Here is a 23,961-nt window from a genome sequence, read left to right as displayed (position 1 = left end):
TTTCCTGGAGCGTTTCATCATGGCTTTAAAAGCAGCATTGCTTGACTTGAACTCCTTATAGGCTGTATTTCTTTTTTTTAATTTAAAATAAAGATGGTAACAAACTTTTATTACACTGCTATTACTTTTAATAGGGCTGCCCTATGGCAAATAGTATAGGCTTTTTTTTACGTTAGTTAAAATTTGTTTAAATCAATTTTGTTTTGCATTTAGTTTGATAACTAGTATTCACATTTCACAGCAAGGTTGTCTATGTCTATGAATAAAATGAAAAAAATACATTAACATGAAAAATAAAGCACTTTTCAAAAAAGAACTTTGATTGGTGTATGCATTTTCAGTGTGGAAATCCACCCTTCAGATTTTTCTTCTCTTCATAATGTCATTCATGCAGTATTATCATAATATTATCATTTGATTGGATATTATCATTTGTTCTTACTACTTTAAACTCTTCTTCTCTTGTTGCAGCTGTTCAAAGTAAATAAAACTAATTAACACACTTTATGTTGGTTTTACTCCTTTACTCAAAGAAAAAGCAGCAGTATCACCGTATAAAATTCTCCTTTATTAAAAACACAGTTCACATGTTCACTTTAGTGTTTTTAATATTTCATCATATGTTTGATTTATTATAATCTTTTAGTGTTCCTACTCTGTGAAGGGATTTCTAGCTACTGTTTTGAGTACTATACAAGTACTATACAAAATTATTATTATTTTATTATTATTATTATTGTTGTTGTTGTTATGTGGCTTTTTGACACTAATCTACAGAAAAAAAACTTTTAATGTCAAAGTGAAAACAGATCAATACAAGGTGATTTAAATTACTTAAATAATAAAGTGTATCATGTGTTTTACTTGTAAAATCTAGACCTGAAAAGTAACTAGTAACTATATCTGTGAAATACATGTAGAACAATGTGTTGTTCAATATTTCCTTCCAGAAATGTAGTGAAATATCAATCAGTCAAACTTTATTAGTACAAAACCTTTCACACAGGTGAGTGTGATTCAAAGATGACTGACAGGCCGATAAGACAGAACAAATCTGAGTTCTCACTAACTGATGTGTTCCAACAGCCTCCATCCAGTTCATCAAAGCTTTACTGTTTCTCACTTATTGTCGAGCTTCAGATTCACCCATAAACTCTGAAAAGACATGAAGACCTTCATAGTTCAAAACTTTTCCCTTTTCTTCAAAGATATTATTTTTAGTTTCTATTTACATGATAAAGACAATGACTCTTATTATACATTTATTTTTTATTTTCGCAAAATTTTACATTCACAAATGTAAGTTTACTAAAAAAAAACAAAAACAAAATAAAAAACAAGCTAGGATTAGTAGATTAATCAAACAGAATGGGGAACTATTCTGATTATTGTTTTTAGTCATTTTTATGAGCAACAACAGATATATTTCTTGAAATGAAAGCTAATGAATGAAAGCTAACCTTCTTTGATTCTGACTGTTTTATGTTGAGACCTTTTTATATGTTTTTTAATCAGAGTGATATGACATTCTGCATCCTCTTTTGCCATGGTAACACTGATGCTGTGCAGAAGGACTTGCCTAGCAAAATTGTGAGTATTGATAAATAAACTAAATGGCACTAAGCAAGACAGTCTTACTGACATCTACCTGTCAAAGACTGAAAACCTGCTATTTCACCCACAACACCCTGTTCAGTGAGCTTCAGCCCCTCCAATCAGGCTGACATCCTCAGGCCTCCAGTTGCAAAAGTAACAGAGCGAGGAATTCCTTTATCCCATCAGCCATCACTCTCTATAACACACAGCAGCACAAGGAGGGTGGGTGGGTGTGTGTGTCTTTTACAAAAAAACTCACAGCACTACTGCAGTCGGTGCTGCACAGTGGAAAGTATGGTATTTTGTATATTTCTGGGCAGCATTGTGTCTTCTCTCACATTGAATCTATGTACTCCAGGAGCACTGTTGGACGCTGCTGTGTAGTCGTTTTGTGTATTTTATGAAGGATGTGTGCCATGTGTGACATGTCATGGATTGCTTTTTTCTTCTTAGTGTGTATGTTTCTTTAATTGTGTATGTTAAGTTTTGGACACAGTGCAAACCAATTTCCCTCTTACTCTTAATTTTTCTCTATTTTTTGACATTTAAGAGACAAAATGATTAATAGAAACATCTCAAACTAGATTTACTCTCTCCTCTACAATAAAAATAGATGTTATACATGAAGCTGAAGCTTGACACGGGATAAAAATGCTGCAAGTTTATTTATTTCCACAGACGTTCTGTAGTTAGAATTTGGTCTTTGTTTACCACCACCATCATCCCACCACCCTCCCTTCAGGAGTGTATAAAACTTCTCAAACCAATGTTACATAATGCTTTACACAAAACTAACTAACTAAATATACAGGAAGAAAATAAACCAGTAAAACAGACATAAGATTCAAATTTAAGATGTACAGTATATAAAATAAAAACAATTGGTATATCAGTGGATAGAAATGAGTTTAAGACGTGATTTAAAGGAAGATAATGACTTATCAGACTGAGCTCCTCAAAGAGGTTGATCCAGAGCCCTGACAGCAAAGACCTGGGCCCATATTCATATGTGCTGATAATCAGCACTAATTCATTTCCTATCACTCAGTGTGAAGTTATAGAAAAACAAGCTGCATTCATGCAAATCATAGTTTTATTTATTTAATGATTCATTGGTTTAGTCATTAGTCATTAGTTTTAAACTTGCTGATGGAGGAGATATGAGTTGGACAGTGGAGAAAATAAATTTCATGTCTTTAATGAAGTTGTGCTCACAGTCTGTTTGTATAATTATTGCTGTGTGCAGTGTTGTACAATACATGCATGATGCTACACTAATGTAGAAAAAAAGATGAAAAGGATGTGATTGGATATGGCTGGATCACAGAGCTGAATCACATGATCTCACCTACAAGTTTAAATTATATAGTTATTGTTAAAGCTACCTGGTTGGCTTACCTGCATATTAAAGCTAGATACCTTTAATATTTAAACACAGAGCAACTCTGAAATGTAATTTGGATCCATGAAGAAAAAGAAAAATACAAAGTTTTTCATCACAGGCTTGATGTTGTTATCAATAGAACCAAGATATAATATGACCTCTACATACACGTTTTCTGAACCAATGATAAATTATTTCAGAATTTAACCTGATGAAATTTGTGGACAGCAAATCTGTAACATCTGGGCCCACATTTATCAAGCATCTCAGGGCAGGAAGGCACTCCTAACTGGCCAAAAATGATTGGAGTGATGCATCTCTGGTCCTACTTCTGGGAGGAAAATCCTTTTATCAACTTTCCAAACTTGGTAAATGATTACCAAGAGAGATCCTATCTCTGCCAATATTTAGGAGCAGAATGTCCTCACAATGCTACACTTTATCGTAACAGGGAAAATGCAGCTGTGCAACAGTGACGATCCGACAATGATGGAAGTCATGAATCAAACTTCGATCTGGCTTAATGCCCATTGCAAAGATAATGAGCATGATCAGGGTCCTCAGTTACAGCCCACTAAAACTTTTATTTGAAAATAATCATAACAGCTCCATAATGAAGGATATCTCAACTTCAAAACAGCAGCTCAAATATTTTATAGGGTTATTTTTTATTTAGGCTACTTCAAATAACAACAAAGTCTGATATTAGAGAGAAGAAGATGCACCTGAAAAATATATGTTTCTATTGTTAAGGTGTACTTATCTTCATGTCGAGAACAACAGTTAACTTGGGGAGAAGCTGAAAGAGGAACTGGACAGTGAAAGACGTGTTCTTCATGGAGAGGGTTTGCAACATGTGTATGTACAATGATCATCTGAATTCTGGCATCATAGTTGCCTATGCAAAAAATGTACCAATTAACACTGTTTAATATTTCTAGCTGAGACTGTGAGAAAATTACAACACCTCATCATTATTTCTACTTTGCTGCTCTGACTCTGGTAAAACAGCAATGTCTCCCCCTCTCCCAAGAGTAATCCTTCTCCTGCTGACAGTCAGAGTAAATTCTCTTCTGCTTCATAAATTAGTTTTAGTCTTTGGTTAAATCTCAGTTAAATCTCTCTCAATCCTCTGAGACGCTTGATAAATATGGGCCCAGGGTCAGAGTCTGACTTATAACACCTGTTTTTTTTTTATCTTATCTGCATCAAAAAGCTCATGTATAACAAATCTGTAAAATGCTGACTTCAACAAAATCTAGATATAACTGTTCAGTTTGCAGTCAGTTAAGAGATTTAAGTGAAGATGAAAAAATCCAGATCCAGACTCCGGTCCAGATGGATCATCAGGATACAGCTGATCCTCACTCAACATACACTCCTGGATGTTCACTCACACTCTTACAGAGATAATCAACTCCAGCTGATGAGAGAAGAAGAAACAACAGACGTCATAAATAGTATTTAGTGAGACTCACTTAATCAGCTGTCGGTCAGTGATGCAGCACATCCGGTATAAAGAGCAGCAAGGACTTCGGTCCTGTTCAGATCAGAAGTGGAACAGCTGTGCAGCGTAGCCTGCTTCCTTTCAGCTCTCATTTTAACGTGTTTGAGTGAACACACTAACCTCCAATTTCACAGACCTGCACAGACTTTTGGTATCAAGTCTGTTTACTCTGCAGATTTCACTTAAGTACACAGAAAAAGTAAACTGCTGAGAGTCATGAACACATCATTACTGCAGAAACAGAGACATTCACTCATCAGTTTACTGATGGATTTACTGTTACATGTGAACTGTGATGTGAAAAGTTTAAAAGCTACAGAGTCTCTGTAGGATTTGAAGATCTTTCCTGCTGTTAAATCATCATATGACAATCAGTCAGAGCTCTCAGATAAACACCTGCTGCAATTCCTGGACTTCAGCAGAGGTTCTGGTCTGTATAAAGACCACATGGTTACTAGGACGTAATGATGCTTCTGTGAAATTAGAGCCAGTGATTTGCAGGCTTCAGTCAGACTAATCTTATAGCTCTGACAAAGATGAACCAATCAATTCTTTAGTGTTGAAATGAGAGAACAAACACTTTCAGATCAGATTTTATCATACAACAGTTTGATGATGAGGACCACTGTCTCTATACATCTTGTAAGGCTGTCAGCTGTAATCCAGCTTTATTTCCTGCAGACATGAACACAACAACAGCAGCTGTCTTCACAACAACTCAAACACATGATCACAAGACAAGCTTTCAGCTGATCTGATTGGCTGACTGTTCTCTCTCTCTCTGTCTTTCTGTCCAATCCTGAAGCTGTAACCATTCTCCTCTCACAGCTTCACTGAGGAAAGCAGCCACTGAGAAGGTTGAAGGTTCACCAGGAAATACTGGATCTTTGCTTTGATACTAACTGTGTTTAATACAATACTGCTGAAACCAGCATGGACTGACTCCATCTCTCTACTGACCTTAGAGTTTCCAGTCTATATTGTGGACTCTCTTTAAGATCCCACAGCAGCTTCACATCTGAATCCTGAAGATTGTTGTCATCCAGATCCAGCTCTCTCAGATGGGAGGGGTTGGACATCAGAGCTGAGACCAGAGAAGCACAGCTGATCTCTGACAAACTGCAGCGCCACAATCTGAATAAAATACAAATTATACAGATAAATATCCATTTATAATCCAGTGTGTTCATGTTTTAAATAGGTAGTTCAACATTACTGTCCTCATTAATAAACTTTTCACTAAAGTGAGCAGAGTGACTTTATATATAATATAAAATATATATCTCTATATATATAATAAATAATTACACTTTAGAAGACAGAGTTTCTGCTTGAAATCACTGAATGTTTTATAATCTTTTCAGAGCTGAAGAGGGTTTAGCATGTAGAAGTTTAGAAAATGGAAACTCCAAACAGCTGAACCCAAAAGGATGCAGGTTATAAACTGTCAAATACAAACAGTGAAAAAGAGCTCTTATTAATATTAATGACAATATGCTGCTACTTCAATAAAGACGTAGTGACTTTAATGCTCCACCAGTGATTCCATCTATACAGACTCATGCTGGGCAAACACAAGTAAAAATGCAAAAAGACTAAAATATGACACCTTTATTTTTCAGGCCTACATGTGCAAAACAATTTTTTGTCCAGCCCTAAACTTCAGAAGGTGGAAATCTCAACACCTGAACTCAACTGGGTGCAGGTTAAAAACTGTCAAATATAAAAGACAAAAAACAGAATTTAAGAAGTCTTAATTATCCAGTGTAAGATTTTAGTAATCCATTATTTCCTGCGGCGGGAGGGACAGACTAACTAATTTTCTTTTGTTGACTACAGCCCTAGTATACATCCATAAGGGCTGCCTATTACAAACAATTCCACCATATACACCTGGAATCTGTGTGTAACAGCTGATTTGTGTAGATGTGTAGCAGAACACAGAACATTAATAACCGTCAGATCCTGACTGATCTGGTGTTAATGAAGTTGCCACTGCTATGCTACATGTGTAAATGTGCAGAGCCTTTTTCTCAATTTGAAGATGCACATATTGTTTCAGCTGTTGTGTGATGCTGCAGTCAGCTGTGACACACAGCCAGCTGTGGGGAACAAACAGGACATCAGCCCTGATGTTTCTGCAAAATCCCGGACACATTCAGTGACACCTGAAAGTTACTGTAAGATTCAAACATTAATCTAACATGTTTAAGACCTGCCTGAGTCACATTAATGGCTGTATTTTGACATTTGACATTTCAGTAGATTATGTTATATATGCAAAATATCAGAGAAGTATAAGAAGCAAAATACATGACATTGGTTTGTGATTGTGGAGAGCTCTGTGTGTGCACACCTCTTCTAATTGAAGACACACAATTTGAGGCTTTTGTGCTCTCTGCTGTTTTCATTATTGACCAATCTGTGTGCTGAAATGTGGGGAAAGCCTGAAACACTGGAAATTGCTCCATTCACTCAATCAGAGACAAAACAAGGACAAAGTGCACTCATCTGCAACCCTTTTTGAGTGTGTTTGCATGTGTCATATCATTAGCGCAATATCTTTTGTGAATCAGACCTTAAGATGGGAAAGATAGTGGTTGCAAATGATGCGCAGCTCATGGTGCTATCAGCGGCCGCAATCCATTCTTTGTGAATTCACCCCTCAGTGTGGATCAGCATAATATCAGCTTTATGTCCGCAGTTTAGTGTCACCACAACTGTCATATCATATTGATCTCAGCACAGAGGTAAAAAATAATGACTGACCCAAGAAGCTCCAGTCTACAGTGTGGTCTCTCCAGGAAATCACACAGCTGCTTCACTCCGGAATCCTGCAGATTGTTCCAACACAGATCCAGCTTTCTCAGATGGGAGGGGTTGGACATCAGAGCTGAGGCCAGAGAACCACAGCTGATCTCTGACATTCTGCAGTTCCTCACTCTGAATAAAGAATATATGCTGTCACTTTAGAGGACAAAGTTCCTGCTTGAAATATTTCAATGTGTCATAATCTGTTCAGAGATCAAGAAAATTTAGAATGGATAAGTTTAGAAAATGGAATCTCCAAACAGCTGAACCCAACAAAGGCAGGTTAAAACTGTTAAATACAAACAGTGAAAAAGAGCCCTCGTTAGTATTGACAACATACTACTACTGCAATAAAGATGTAGTGACTTCACCTCTTAAACTCTGCAGCTCCACCAGAGACTCCATCTATACAAACTCATGTTGTTTCAGTTGAATACAAGTAAAAAATATTCAGAAATATATTTCAGATTCTACTTAAGATCCCAATGTTATTAAAGATTCCAAATATGTCAGGATGGATTTTTGGAAAATAGAAGCAAATGGATCTTCAATATATCTACAATATTTACATTTAATGGAATGATGTCACCATAAAAAAATCTGGCATCTTGTGTTTAAATATTTCTATCAGTATAGACACTGCACAGCTTCATAAAAGTCTTAAAAGTGTTGTTACAAGTAAATACTGGATATCAGAGTTTTTGGTTTAACTTTAAAGAATGAAATTTAAAGTGAAGGTGAAATTTCATGTAAAAATCAAGAGTTTCAGAGGTTCAGAGTGAATTATCCAGTGTAGAATTTTTGTTGTCATATTAAGTTTTTAAATGTGCAGCTTGAATTGCTCTGACAAAGTCAATGGACTAAACCACTGAGGAAGAAAATAGACTGTACCAAGATACTCAGTGTTGATCAGCATAATGTTAGCTTTATGTCTGCAGTTTAGTGTCACCACAACTTACACATCATATTAATCTCAGCACAGAAATAAAAAATGTTTTCTGACCCAAGAGTCTCCAGTCTACAGTGTGGACTCTCAAGGAAATCACACAGCAGCTTCAGTCCTGAATCCTTCAGCTCATTGTGAGCCACATCCAGCATTCTCAGATGGGAGGGGTTGGACTTCAAAGCAGAGGCCAGAGATGAACAGCTGCTCTCTGTTAAACTGCAGCCAATCAATCTGAATAAAGATTAAATGATATAGATAAATATCCATTTATAATCCAATCAGATGTGTTCTGGTTGTAAATTGGTAGTAAAACATTACTATGTCCTAATCAATGAACTTTTCATTAAAATGAGCAGAGTGACTTTATCATTGTGTTATTGTGAATCATCATAATGTCACCACAACATTCAGATACATTCATGTCAACATGGATACTGTAGAAATATTATATTCATACTTTAAACACCTGCATTGATCTCTCTGTGTCCCTCTGTGTGTGTGTTCTGAAGGATCAATAATCAGACATTCAGTAAAACATGTTGAAGAATATAATAAAGAAATATTTCTCCTTCTGCAAGTAAACTTGATTAATTAAAAACAGATATTAGTTGAGAGGATCTTCTATATACAGATGTGACTACTAAAAATTATAAACATAAATTACTTTAACAACTAACAGTCGACACTTTCTACTGTTTCTTTAGGAATCAGTAATACTTTATAACTACAGACTAAACTTTCTACAGTAAAAACAATTTAATATGGAAAAAAGTGAATTAACTTCATGGATGAAAGTTATGTATGTACATAAATTAGGTTCAAATGTTAAACATTAAGACCAACAATAGTAACAGACACTCAGTGAACTGACATTAGAGTCTCAAGTTTACAGTGTGGATTCTCCAGAAATCCACACAGCAGTTTTACTCCTGAAGCCTGAAGCTCATTGTCACTCAGATCCAGCTTTCTCAGATGGGAGGGGTTGGATTTCAGAGCTAAGGCCAGGGAAACACAGCTGCTCTCTGACAAACTGCAGCACCACAATCTGAACAAAAAATAAATGATGTAGATTAAAATGGTTAAAATGGATGTAGATTAAAATGGTTAACATTCATGGATGTAAGTTATGTATGTACATAAATTAGGTTCAGTCGTTAAACATTCAGATCAACAATAGTAACAGACAGTCAGTGAACTGACCTCAGAGTCTCCAGTCTACAGTGTGGACTCTCCAGAAAATCACACAGCAGCTTCACTACTGAATTCTGCAGGTTGTTGAGACTCAGATTCAGCTGTCTCAGATGGGAGGGGTTGGACTTAAGAGCAGAGACCAGAGAAGAACAGTTGATCTCTGACAAACTGCAGTCCCTCAATCTGAATAAAGAACAAGTGATGTAGATTAAGATCCATTTTTAATCCAATCAGATGTGTTCAGGTTTTAAATGTGTAGTTCCACTTTACCATGTCCTTCATCATAAGGTCCTTCCTTTGCTTCACAGGAATATGATATTATTATTATTGCTATTATGTCTAACAGTAGACATTTCCTACAATTTCTTTAAGAATCGGTCATCTCTTATACCTAAACTCTGTTCAGTAAAAAAAATAAATATGTAAAAATTAAAATTAACTTTATGGATGTAAGTTATGTATGTACATAAATTAGGTTCAATTGTTAAACATTAAGATTGACAGTAGTAACAGACAGTCAGTGAACTGACCCCAGAGTCTCCAGTCTACATTGTGGATTCTTCAGGAAATCACACATCCGGTCCATTTCTGAATACTGCAGCTCATTTTCTCTCAGATCCAGCTCTCTCAGATGGGAGGGGTTGGACACCAGAGCTGAGGCCAGAAAATCACAGCTGGTCTCTGACAAACTGCAGCGACACAATCTGAATAAAATACAAATGATACAGATAAATATCCATTTATAATCCAGTGTGTTCATGTTTTAAATATGTAGTTCAACATTACTATGTCCTCATCAATAAACTTTTCACTAAAGTGAGCAGAGTGACTTTATCATTGTGTTATTGTGGATCATCATGTCAGCGTTCTACAGACATCATCCAAATGTCACCACGACATCAGATCAACATCAGACACATATTAATGTCAACACTGATTCATAAAATGCTGCTGAACTCAAAGTCAAGTATGTAATTAGAGGATCAGTATGAAATCAGAGACATTGAACTTAAAATCTGTTCATCATTTATTGCATGACCTCCTTCTTCCTGTATTTGGTAGTTTAGTAAGTATGTGTAATTAAAACATGTTATTGTTGGCAGTAATCATTCCTTCTATCCATATTGACTGAAGTGGTCTCTTCATAACACAGCTACACTGTAGAAAATTAGTTCATAAGTTCAGCTGAAGCTAATATTAGGCTTTGGCAGTCTGGTAGACATCCGTTTGATTTGTCTAACTCAAAGTTACAGACTATTTAGTATAAAATTCCCTTTTTGAGTTACGATCCTTCCACTGCTGCGCAGCAAGGAAACACTGAAGCAACACAAAGACACTTTTTTATATGTATAACTCAGACTGCTGAGGTTTCATATTAGTTTTAACTTTGGAAGTCACTTTTACGCAGAAAAAAAATGGATTCTGAATTCTTGAAAAAAAATTAAATTCTATAGATTTGTGCTCAGGCAAATCACAAAAGTAATTGAAACTTCAGTGAAGGATTTGAATTGAATATATAGAAAACAACTACCAAAGCTACAGCCAGTGAACTGACCTTAGAGTCTCCAGTCTACAGTTTGGACTCTCCAGTCCAGCACACAGAATCTCCACTGCTGAATCCTGCAGCTCGTTGTCACTCAGATCTAGCTCTCTCAGATGGGAGGGGTTGGACTTCAGGGCTGAGGCCACAACTTCACAGTGAGTCTCTGAGAGTCCACAGTCAGAGAGTCTGTCATGACACATATATTACAACATATGTTATCATGAAAGAGGACACTTTATATTTATTTCATGCATTTGATGACAAAACTGTTTGACATTCCCTATTTTGACCAACATTTGCTCTTTAGATCAGTGGTTCAGCTAATCTTTTCTCTTTTCTAAATTTTTTTTTACTGGGGCATTTTATTCCTTTAACGGGAAGCAACATCCATCCATCCATCCTCTGCTGCCGTTATCCGGGACTGGGTCACAATGGCATCAGACTGAGTAAGGAAACCCAGACATCCTTCTCCCTGGCAACACCCTCCAACTCCTCCTGGGGGATCTCAAGGCATTCTTAGGCCAGGAGATGTATATAATCCCTCCAGCAGTTTCTGGGTCTACACTGGGGTCTCCTACCAGTTGGACATGCCTGGAACACCTCCAGGGGGAGGTGTCTAGGAGGCATCCTAACTAGGTGCCCAAACCACCTCAGCTGACTACTTTTGATGAGAAGGAGCAACAATTGAGAGATAACAGCAATCAAGAAGAGAGACAGGTAATGCCATGCAACAAAGCTCCACCACGATGAAATGTATCGATTTGATGTATATAATCTTAATGTTGTTTTGGTCATTTATTTCTGCCTTTTGTGCAGGATACTTTTTGAGTGCATGAAGAGGCGTGCCATCTTAAACATGGCTTCTCATTGTGATCCAATTGCTGTCACCCACCTGCATTTACTCAATAATCAGGATGGAGTGACACCCCCTGCCAAGTTTATAAGATGTGTGCTTGTTGTTTGTTCACCCTTGTACAATATGAAGACCTTAATGGTCGAAACTGGTCTTTTGTTACTGTAAGTAGGCATGTTGAATAAAGGCTTTTCAACTTAATCTTAGAGTTTTTCATTCCTGCTCCACACATGAGTGCCTTAAGTTTGTTTTTTCTCTCAACTTGATGACCCTTATCTTTAAGAGCACTTGCGTTTTTCTTGAGTTTTATATGATCAAGACAGTCCTTGAGCACACCACTACCTCTTTTTCATAAAGCTCCACCACAATTGAAGTGTGGATATTGCGGTTATATGGCATGCATCTTAACCAGTAGGCTACTGGAGCACTCCTAGTTCATCTAATCATATCTCACTGTGCTTGAATGAAACAATAATTCTCTTCACTTTCTCTTATATCTGCAGACTTTTAATCTTTGTTTTGCTTTAATTTTACAAATGAAGGGAGAGAAAATTGAGTTATATTGATGCTTCCATATTGTGCACAGTCTGTCTATGTGGTCCGATCCCATGTCTGTCTCCACAAAGTTAGCATGAGAACATCTTGATTAAAAAACCATTCTCACTGTCCACTGTTTTCAATTTGACTCCAGGATATTTTTACTCAGTTCAACTCAGTGAACAGTTACCGATGAGAAAGGTAAACTCTCTTTGCTACCTGCTGCTGTCAGGTTCACATCCATAAGCAGGAAAATTTAGTGACTGTTGACAAGCACAAATGAAACAAATGGCTTGACAATATTAGACCTGCGCATAATTAAATATTAATGTAGATAAATATATAGATGTGCATGACAGATGACTGCATGACTTTTGTCAACTTTCTTTTCTTAGAATCTCAAAAACTGATTCAGCACACAAACAATTAACAAATCAATAAGGTTAAAGTATGTTCAACATGATGTCATCAGAAAAATGTTATAAGGGTATCAGCATTAAAAATATAACATTGACCTTTAACGTGTATAAGATCTCTTTAAACAGTCTGAATTCTACCATTCTGCTCTTATATATTCATCAGTCCTCGGTGCATTTCCTGCTACTACTCTTCTCTACACCAACAAGAGAGAAAACACCTGAGAGTTTCTTTCTGTGATGAACAGAATACAAGAAAGACGTAAAAGCACAACTATGTGACATGACATCCCTCTTTAAAATAAAAAGTTGAATTCATGAGAAATAAAAAGCTGCATTGCTTGGTTCAACACATTATGGGGTTTTGTCTCATATGGCCAGAAGTTTGAAGAGGCTAATGTTGGTTAATGTTAGCAAACCTTAAATATTGTTGTATAAGTGACATTACTGTTGCATGATTACAGGCTGTTGTTTACGTTTCGTTGAATATAACTTTTTGCTGACCCTAAAACAGAAGTTCTCTGCAGATATTTGGTATCTCCGTTTCATCTCATATTATGAAGTACATCATTCATGGTTCTGATGATGAAACTGGTAATTAACAACCCTGCCTCTTTCACATGAACATGCTCGTAGCTGGATAGGAAAACCCAGAGTTGACTGAGCAAGTTAATAACCAGCTTCATAGTACTAGTTATCTGGATGGCCGGTAATAAAAAAGACAGTTCTGTTTACTTGCTGAACAGATTTCATAAACAGAAAATAACATAAACAGATTTCATAAACAGAAAATAATCTCTCATTACACATAAATATATGAAAGAAGTTTACTGCCTCATAGTCTTGTATGTACACTCCACATAAAAAGACAAGGAAAGGCAAGGCAATGCACGTTTATTTGTATAGCACAAAGGACTCAATGCTTCATCTGACTTCAGGACTTCAGAACAGAGGAAAAAATGCAGGGCCTGACTTCTGTTGCTCTATAGAAAAGGTTCAGTTCTTTTCAGTTGATGAACAAGACTGTGGTTTCTCATCCTGGAGTCTGTTTTATGCAGGGACACAGAGAAGGGGAGATGGGCAAGGAAGCACAGGGGAGAGGAATGAGGTAGTTGCAGTGATAGAAAGGTCTGTGGAAAAGTCTGAGGGTATCTGGTGGAGAATGGGAGGTCTGGGGAGTAGGAAGAACAAACATGGCCAGGAAGAAGAATGGGGATGGGAGTGTGTGGCTGCAGAGAGGGACTGAGGAGCAGATTGTGACACAACTGAAAAATCAACATTATTTGCACTCACATCATTTGAAACAGCTCAAGAACATCTGAGACTAAATTTAACTGACATAGTATTTTGGCTATAAACAAATAGAGCACTATTTTAACAATAATAAGAAGAATTTTATATTATTTATATTTGAAGAACAAAACCAATAATCTACATTGATTTATAATACTAATCACATCTGGACTTACTGAGCCTTTCTGCAGTTCCTCACAGCTGGGATCAGTCTCCGTCGTCCCTCCTCTGATGCATTGTACTTCTTCAAGTCAAAGTCATCCAGAAGTTTTTCCGATATCTGCAGCATGTAGGACAGAGCTGAGCAATGGATATCATAGAGTTTCTTCTCTGATCTGTTCTCTGACTTAAGGAACTCTTCGATCTCCTGATGCACTGAACGGTCATTCATCTCCATCAGACAGTGGAAGATGTTGATGCTTCTGTCAGGAGAGGTATAATCATAAGTACTGATCTTCTTCAGGTTTTCTGTGATTCTCTGGATGATTTCTGGACTGTTCTCTGTCTGACCCAGTAGGTCTCCTAAGAGACTCTGGTTGGACTCCTGAGAGAGGCCATGGAGGAAGCGAACAAACAGGTCCAGGTGGCCATTTTTACTGTTGAGAGATTTCTGCACAGCTCCCATCAGGAAGTCATCCAGAGATGGGTAATGGTTATCATGTCTGTCACCATCATCATCTTTCAAGAAGTACTTCAGTACCTCTGTGTTCCTGCTGGTGTAACAGTGGTACATGTAGACTGCAGCCAGAAACTCCTGAACGCTCAAATGAACAAAACAGTAGACTGGTTTCTTGTAGATCCCATATTCTTTTTTGAAGATCTTTGTACAAACTCCTGACAACACTGAGGCTTCTGTGACATCAAGATCACACTGCTCCAGGTCTTTTTGGTAGAACATGATGTTTCCTTTTTTCAGATGTTCAAATGCCAGCCTCCCCAGCTTCAGAAGAAATTCCATGTCAACCTCCGTCAGCTCCTCTGGACTCGTCTCATGTCCTTCATCATACTTGTGCTTCTTCTTCTGTGTCTGAACCAGCAGGAAGTGTGAATACATGTCAGTCAAGGTCTTGGGCAGTTCTCCTCTCTGGTCTGTAGTCAACATGTGCTCTAGAACTGCAGAAGTGATCCAGCAGAAGACTGGCATGTGACACATGATGTGGAGGTTCCTGGTTGTCTTGATGTGTTTGATGATTCTGCTGGACAGCTCTTCATCACTAAATCTCCTCTTGAAGTACTCCTCCTTCTGGGAGTCAGTGAAGCCTCGTACCTCTGTTATCCTATCAACACATGTACGCGGGATCTGATGGGATGCTGCAGGTCGGGACGTTATCCAGACAAGAGCTGAGGGAAGCAGCTTCCCCTCAATGAGGTTTGTCAACAGGACACTGACTGATGACTTTTGTGTGACATCAGACACAACCTTCTTGTTATTGAAATTTAATGAAAGTCTGCTTTCATCCAGCCCGTCAAAGATAAACAAAACTTTACAGTCATCGAGCTTCTCTGCTGTGACCTTCTGTAATGTTGGATGGAAATCATGGATCAGCATGAGGAGACTGTACTGCTCATGTTCGATCAAGTTCAGCTCCCTGAATGAAAGCAGAATCACCAGACTGACATCTTGGTTTTCCGTGCCCTCTGCCCAGTCCAGAGTGAACTTCCGCACTGAGAAGGTTTTTCCAATGCCAGCGATACCATTCGTCAGAACAACTTTGATGATGCGTTTCTGTTGGTTGGGTAAGGCTTTAAAGATGTCTTGGCATTTGATTGGAGTGTCATGGAGAGTCTTCATCTTGGAAGCTGTCTCAAGCTGTATCACCTCATGTTGGGTGTTAACATCTTCACTCTTTCCCTCTGTGATGTAGAGCTCAGTGTAGATACTGTTGAGGAGGGTTTCACCTCTTGATTCATCAGGTCCTTCAGTCACATGTTGACATGTCCTCCTCAGACTGATCTTGTGGTCATGTAAAACTTTCTGCAGAACATCTGATGAAAGAGAAAAAATATAGATCTCAACCTCTATCGGTGTGTTTACATGCTCTTACATAAGCAGGTTATCCAGAGAAACCAGGTTATGTGGGTAATCAGGAAATGTGTTAACATGCACAGTAGTAACCTGGTTATTGTAAAACTGTATGTACAAGCAACAAATCAGTGATCAGACCTTATTCTCAAAGCATACCTTTCTTATTTTATAGATATTTATTTATTTTACTGATATATTTATTTTATATGGAAGACTTGTTAGTCCTGACTTTTTGTTCTGTTTTGCTCTGTGTGTTTGAGTCAGAACTTTTCCTCACAACGTGAATGTATCTGAATTTAACAAACAGTAAGATGTTAAGTGGTAGAAACCAACTCGTTAAAACTTCTAGAGGATACTTTGTGTTAGTTTCTGTTTTTGTTGGACTTTAAATAAAGGTTGAATCACTCTGTGTAATGATCTCTCTTTTCATTCAGCTGCTCCACTTTCCCTATCTACAGTCTTTAATTAAGTACATGTTTTGTGTATAGATGGCAGAGAAATTGATGTTCTCCAGGAGAAATCTACCTGGGGAAATAAGGTACAGTACCAAGTAACCAATAACCGTTACTTTGTAGGACCACCTGTCAGAATTACATCACTACCCACCTGGCAAGAGTTTATTCATGTTTACCACAGTTAGACCCACAAAATTACCCATGGTAAGAAACCAGACTTCAGGATGTACTAGAATATCACAGAGCTGCCAGTGTCTGTTGATCAGTGGAGGAGATATCGCCAGATTTCCCGTGGGCATCAGTTTGCGTGGTTATGTCTGCATTGTTGTATGATCATTTAGTCTGACTTCATATGTATCTGTCCCATTTGAACCCCTGCAATTTAGGCACTATGTGTTAAAAGGTCCATATCTCCCACACAGCCCTTCTTATATTGACGTAAACCTACTCAAATTAAAGCTGAGACTTTAATGTAGTATCAATTATTTTATTTTAAATTGAATGTGCTGAAGCACAGAGCCTGAAGAACTAAAATGTTTAACTGTCCAAATACTTACTGTCTGGACTGTTTCTCTTCACAGATCTGCTGACTGGATGTGATGTGATGTTTGTCTCTTCCTGTGACTGACCTTCTGCTCCTGAGCTGATGTTTGACAACTCCGTCACCAGATCATTCCTGTTGATCCTCTTTAAAATGCTCTTGAACACTTCCACAGCTCCAGCAAATTCATATTTCTGCACCATCAGATCCACCACGTCCCGCCTCTCTGCCTCCGACAGCTTACTCTCTTTGATGGGTGGGATGTCGTCCACCTTTTCTTGCTTCAGGTGCCACTTGAAGTCCTTAAATTCATTGTCTATCAAATCATCCAGAATGCTGAGAAGGTCACTCTTTGTCATCTTGGCTCTCTGGTAAAATCAGAGAACACTGATTAGAGAAGAGTTGTTTCTGTTTGTCTCTGCCAGTAGAAACTCATTATGTGTTTCTACTGTATCTGACTGATTTGACAAAAAGCCCAGTTTGGCCACAGTCGTTAAAGTGTCAGAGAAACTCAAGAGGATCTTCATGAAAAACATCTTGCCACAAGTCTACTCAGAAGCTGTTCTGGAGCTTTCTATTAGATCGAGTTTTCATATATGTACGTTGTTATCATAGAAATGTACATGTTAAAATTTACATTTACATTTTTCTGGCTTAAACTTTGAGAATAAAAGTGTAATCTTAAACAATAGTTGACAAAGCATTCTCACCACAAGTTCCAGTTAGTCTTCTGCTTTCACAACTCACCTATTTGTTGTGGTTCAGTGAACTCAGAGGTCTGTACAACGAAGCAAGTTGAACATACCAGGGATATCTTTTTGTTATCTGGCTTCACTGAACCTAACATTGGCCATCCAGATAACCAGTACTATGAAGCTGGTTATCAACCAGCTCAGTCAACTCTGGGTTTTCCTATTGAGCTACAAGCACGTTCAAGCGAAAGGGGTGGGGTTGTTAATTACCAGCGACATCATCAGAACCATGAATGAAGTACTTCATGATATGAGATGAAACGGAGATACCAAATACCTGCAGAAAACTTCTGTTTAGGGTCGGCAAAAAGTTATGTTCATTGAAATGAAATGTAAACGACAGCCTGTAATCATACAACAGTAATGTCACTTATACAACAGTATTTTAAGTTTGCTAACATTAACCAACATTAGCCTCTTTAAACTACTGGCCATATGAGACAAAACCCCTGAAAGTGTTGAACCGAGCAATGCAGCCTTTTATTTCTCATGAATTCAACTTTTTATTTTAAAGAGGGATGTCGTGTTACATAGTCGTGTTTTTAAGTCTTTCTTATATTCTGCTCATCACAGAAAGAAACTCTCAGGTGTTTTCTCTATTGTTGGTGTAGGGAAGAGTAGTAGCAGGAAGTGTACTGAGGACTGATGAATAGAGCCTGTAATCATACAATAGAATAAGATATAGAAATAATATAGCGGTAATTTCCAAATATTAAAAGTAGGCTACAGCGTAAATACATGTAGGAATTATTATATATGACTGAGGTATAGAGGGAGAGGTATAGAGAAAAAAGAGGTTTTTTTTGCTATTTAGTTGACTGATGAAAAAACCATCTGAATACGTCACATAAAAAAACTGATGAGGTCTATCTGACCCAAATGTTGAATTTATAATAATAGGAGACAATTAACAGTGTGTGGATTATTTTTCTGATAAAAGACAATATTTCGATTTCATTTCATTCATTTCGCTGGTTCACTTCTCAGCAGGGTTCATCACCATGTTAAGTTATGCTGAACAGCTAACCTGCTCCGGAGCAGGTTAACTTCAGAGGATCGGATCACAACCTGTCAACACTCTGACCACTGACCAATCAGATCACTGGAAATAAAAGAGTCTTCGTTCCTACAGGATCCCAACATGGACAAAAGTCCTGAGTTTACAATAAAGTGACAAGTAAAAAAGAGCAATATATATTTCTATAGGTCAGTGGAAACATTTTATTGTTCCAGACTTTCTACTTCCACTCTAGTTTTAAAACAGAGCTTCTAACAAACAGAGGGATCGTTTATGACACTAATGACAAAATGATGATTTTAGCTGCATTTTAATGGCATAAAGTTTATTTTTTCCCCAGAGTGACAGCTGACAGTGCGGATGATTTTACACTCTGATTCCACCACTGCAGCTCAGAATAACATGAGACAACTATGTGATGAAAACTGGAAATGAAAACAAAATATTGTCTTTTATCAGAAAAATAATCCACACACTATTAATTGGCTCCCATTATTATAAATTCAACATTTGGGTCAGATAGACTCATCAGTTATTAACTACTTTTCCACTCTTTGCTTCGGTAGCAGAAACATCTGACATTACTTTTAATTTTTTTTTTTTCATGTGACATATTCAGATGGTTTCTTCATCATCCAACTAAATAGCAAAAAACACTCACTCTATACTTAAGTCATATATGATAATTCCTGCATGTATTTTAAGCCATAGCCTACTTTTAATATGTGGAAATTATTGCTGGTGTTTCTACATCTTATTCTGTTGTATGATTACAGGATCATTTACATTTCACTTGGTTGAATATGACTTTTTGCTGTCTCTTAAACAGAAGTTTTCCACAGGTACTTGGTATCAATGTTTCATCATATATCATATGAAGTACTTCATTCATGGTTCTGATGATGTCACTCTTAATTAACAACCCCACCGCTTTCACATGAACACGCTCGTAGCTGGATAGAAAAACCCCAGGTTGACTGAGCTAGTCGATAACCAGCTTCGTAGCTCTGGTTATCTGGACAGCCAATGTCAGGTTCAGTGAAGCCAGATAACGAAAAGATATCCTGGGTATGTTGAACGTGCTTTGTAGTACAGGCCTCTGGTGTCTTTACATGTTTTGGTTGGTTCATTAATGCTGGCATGAAAGTTGTCAACCAAGAGTGCCTGAAAATAAGGGTCTTGTCTCAAAGACTCAGTGTATCAAACTAAGTATAAATGTACTGCAATGTTGTCCAATAACCTGATGTTTTGTTAAGTACATAAAAAAGTTACTTATTTTGGTCTAATAAAAACAATAATAAAGACTTGAGGCCTGCAGAAATGTAACTGTTTTGTGTTGGTCATGGACAAAGTAACCTGATTAACCAAATTAACCTGATTAACCCTGAGATAGCCACATGTAAATTCATGTGGATTTTTACATGGTTCCCCTCTACAAGACTGCTAATGCTGAACCCACCTAAAGACCTTTGTTGTTTAAGGTGATATCATAATTTTACAGCATTTTCACAAACTAATATTTCAATACAAAATAACAAAAAAAAAAACATACACACTATGAATATGGGGTCATGTGCTTCTGTGCACCAATCAGGATTTAGCAGTATTTGTGATGACAATTGTCGGGTTGTTTGTTCATGTTGCCAGGCCCCTGTCAATCAAATCTGGTCAAACCACACCCATATAGTCCTGGCAATTTGAGTGTTACACCCTGAGAAGGTTTTTTCCAAACTTTAATCTTTATTGTTGCTGATTGAATCATAAATATCTGATGTTATAGCAAAAATACTTACAATAAGTTTTCAGGGTTTTAAGAGTTCAGAGCCAAAAGTAACAACACACCCACAGAAGCAAACACTAACAGTCTCCATGCAGTGAGCTGTCAATAACTGATTAATGATTAACAGTAAAAAGTCTTTCAACCAGTGAGGAGGAAGTATTCAGGTCCTTTTACCAATGTCAAAGCAACAGTGTAAAATACTCCCTTACAAGGAATAATCTTGCATACAAAACCTTAAAATACTATCAGCAAAACATACTTAAAGTCTCAAAAGTCAAAGTACTCATTATGTCAATTATATATTATGGCTGGTACATAAACGTGTAGCTGATCGTATGGAGATAGTTTGGACTACTTTGTAAATTATTTTCATCTATATAATTCTATTTTTTAAATGATGGTATAATCAAATTTGTAGGTAAAATCCTAATCTGCAAAGTCAGTAGTTACTCCAGCTGTCAGATACATGTAGTGCAGTAGAGAGAACAATATTCAGCTAAGAAATGTACTGGAGTAAAAGTATAAAGTAGGAGAAAAATGGTGTCTCAAAATTGCCCTCAGGTAAAGAAAGAAAGAAGAGTTTCCTCTCAACTCAATGAAACATATAAACCATATTTGTCATCATGGCACCTTGCAGATAACTGAATCTGAACTGCAACATTTCCAAAAAATATGTTTTGCACTCTTAAGCTATTCTTTCCCTGCTCACACAGACAGCCAGGTTTAAATTACTGTCTGTCCAGAATGGTGGTAAAAAGAAATATCTGCAAACATTTTGAAAGTAGTTTCTCAAACATGAAATTAATGATCATGTCAGATGTGAACATTTTCAAAAACAGAGCTGAACTTACTCCACGTATTCCCGTCTTATTTTAAGTCCGTCATTGTAAAGCGGCTGTCTCGTTTTGTGATGATGTCTGAAAAAGATGAAAAAAAAAACAGCTCAGGTGTCTGTATCAGAACTGGGCCTTTTGTTTCTAACTGCTAATGATGAACCCACCTTAAGGCCTTCATCCTTTCAGGTCATGTTGTACATTTTCACAAACAACAAATGTTTAAATACCAAATAACAAAACAACTAATCTACACGCTCTAAATATTAGGTCTGTGATTCTTTTTGTATCTACAGCTGAAAACAGATGTGAGAGTAAAGAGATTTGAACTTCTAAATGTGTAAACACTGTGAATGAATATGACACACATACTGAACATTTATCTCCTGTAAATTCACAATTTGTTTGAAGAGTCTGATGCATGCATGTAGTTTGACTCTATCATTTACAGACAACTTCCCCTGTTAACTTGCTTGCTTGCTTTCTGTAAAAGCAGATAGAGTTGCAAAGTGAGAGGAGCTATTTTGGTCTCCCCTGGTTCCTGGAGTGAAAATCCCATTTATTTTTCCCATTGACAATGTTACTGAACATTTATCTCCTGTAAATTCACAATTTGTTTGAAGAGTCTGATGCATGCATGTAGTTTGACTCTATCATTTATAGACATTTTTATGAGTAACAACTTTACCTGTTAAATTAGGATCTGCTTGCTTTCTTTAAGAGCAGTGTGAACAAACCAGCTACTGGTTCCTGGAGTGAAAATCCCATTTATTTTTCCCATTGACAATGTTACGTCACTCATAGTTTGAGCACTTCTAGGTCTGGATTGGCATGATACTCTCCTGGTTAAATCATTAGTTCAAAATATGAACAACTGCATCAGAAAATATCTAGTTTACATGTCTCTCAGTGCAACAGTGTGATTTATTGACATGTTTTTATATGTTTTGGGACAACATTGTAGTGTACTGCAGTGCTGTAGTATTTTGGTGTCTAATAAACCTTTAAACTCAGATCTGTTACTCAAACTGGCCTTCATGACCTTTATTCCATTGTCTCACCAATACCTGAGACATATATGATAAAAAGTGTTAACTAGTCAGAACATCAACCATAACCAACTGTGATAGTTGCCGAGCCATAACCAGACCTTCATGTATAGTAGTTGTGTACTCGTCTATTGTGTTATCAACAAATATGGTAAAATGTTGTTTAATTAAGAGCATGGACGAAAACTCTACACTGTGGTACTGTTTTGTCCAGCCCCTGTTGTGTAGTAATATTAACAGTAGCAGAAAGAATATTACTGGCAGTAATAACAACAGTTGCAGTGATATTAGTACCACTAACAGTAGCATTAATACTAGTGGCACTAAGAGTGATATAACAGTAACAGTAATATTATCCGCACAAGTAAACCGTTAACCAAGTGTCACACCCAGTAGCGAGAGAACAGGAAGTTCTCTTAAAACATCTCTTAAACTCTGCCACGTTGACACAGATCTGCTTCTTGACTCAAACATGAAGCACAAAATAGAATTTGTATTAATTCACGAGTCAAACGAAAGATTTACATTCTCTCAGTATCGTGGAAAATTGTGAAAACGTACTTCGAATCAAACACAAAAATGCCTCCAACAGACGTCTCCTCTCTACAGTCCACAGGGAGACCGCTGAGACAGATACTTTAACAATAATAGTAATGAGGTTTTAATACTCACTCTGCCTTACATGTCCTGTTTTCCTCCTTTTACTCTGTCGACTTTCCGCCAACGAGTCTGACATGACTTATAGCATACTTTCAGTCTCACTGTCAGTGTCTCCTCCCCTCAGAGCTGCTCCTCCCCTCTACATCATCTCCTGTACTGCAGTACTGTGGAAGATTTAAAATGCCTAAATAAAAGAAAGTAAAATACAATAAACATTATAATGTGTATTTTCCTTTTAGATAGGTGTTTACAGTGTTAATGGTTGTCTGAATTAACTGAATTCATAATTGAATAAAACACATTAAAATGACAATTATTGAGATTTTTGAGTTTAATTAAACTCAATGAATTATTTTTCATTGGGACATTAATTTCCATTCCACATTAAAATCAAACCACAACAGAAAACAAAGTGAACCACTTGAGAGCAGGAAAAGTGTCACTCAATCTGTCTCTATGTACATTTATCTTTTATTTGGATGACGTTCTGCCCTCAGACCTGGTTCAAGATCAACTATCATAGTAAGACACTGGCACTGGTATGTTATATAGGCCGCACCATAGTAGCACAGCCGATGGTGATTAGATAATGGTGTTCCACCATTAGGATGAGAAAAATAATCAAAAGGCCGTTTCCAGGTCAAGGCAGATGGCTTCCCACCTAGAGCCAGGTTCTGCTTGAGGTTTCTTCCCGTTAAAGGGGAGTTTTTACTTGCTGCTGTCACCATATGTTTGCTCATGGGGGGAAATAGTTGGATCTCTGTAAATTA

At 37.1% G+C, this 23,961-nt stretch overlaps 1 protein-coding gene across 5 annotated transcripts; it reads right to left on the bottom strand.

The window, feature by feature from the left end:
* Window positions 1–2,242: 2,242 nt before the first annotated feature.
* LOC137187236 (NACHT, LRR and PYD domains-containing protein 14-like) lies at window positions 2,243–23,308 on the bottom strand. Of its 5 annotated transcripts, none has more exons than XM_067595993.1 (12): window positions 23,204–23,308; window positions 21,501–21,566; window positions 17,116–17,467; window positions 14,254–16,063; window positions 10,991–11,164; window positions 9,966–10,139; window positions 9,445–9,618; window positions 9,116–9,289; window positions 8,302–8,475; window positions 7,257–7,430; window positions 5,448–5,621; window positions 2,243–4,403 (listed from the first exon to the last, which is right to left on the bottom strand). In XM_067595993.1, the coding sequence occupies exons 3-12, from the start codon at window positions 17,456–17,458 to the stop codon at window positions 4,394–4,396; spliced, it is 3,381 nt and encodes a 1,126-aa protein (XP_067452094.1). In that variant the 5' UTR covers window positions 17,459–17,467; window positions 21,501–21,566; window positions 23,204–23,308; the 3' UTR covers window positions 2,243–4,393. The 5 variants fall into 5 exon arrangements, 4 of the variants coding, with proteins under 4 accessions (XP_067452094.1, XP_067452098.1, XP_067452096.1 ...); XM_067595997.1 differs by having other exon boundaries at window positions 17,188–17,467; XR_010929159.1 differs by lacking the exons at window positions 2,243–4,403; window positions 5,448–5,621 and adding an exon at window positions 8,702–8,747 and having other exon boundaries at window positions 7,301–7,430.
* Between the last annotated feature and the right edge of the window lie 653 nt (window positions 23,309–23,961).

Source organism: Thunnus thynnus, chromosome 8 (assembly GCF_963924715.1).
Source record: "Thunnus thynnus chromosome 8, fThuThy2.1, whole genome shotgun sequence".
In the NCBI taxonomy this organism is placed as follows: domain Eukaryota; kingdom Metazoa; phylum Chordata; class Actinopteri; order Scombriformes; family Scombridae; genus Thunnus; species Thunnus thynnus.
Note: the sequence above shows the minus strand (reverse complement) of the source record. Positions and strands in the feature narration are given on the sequence as shown.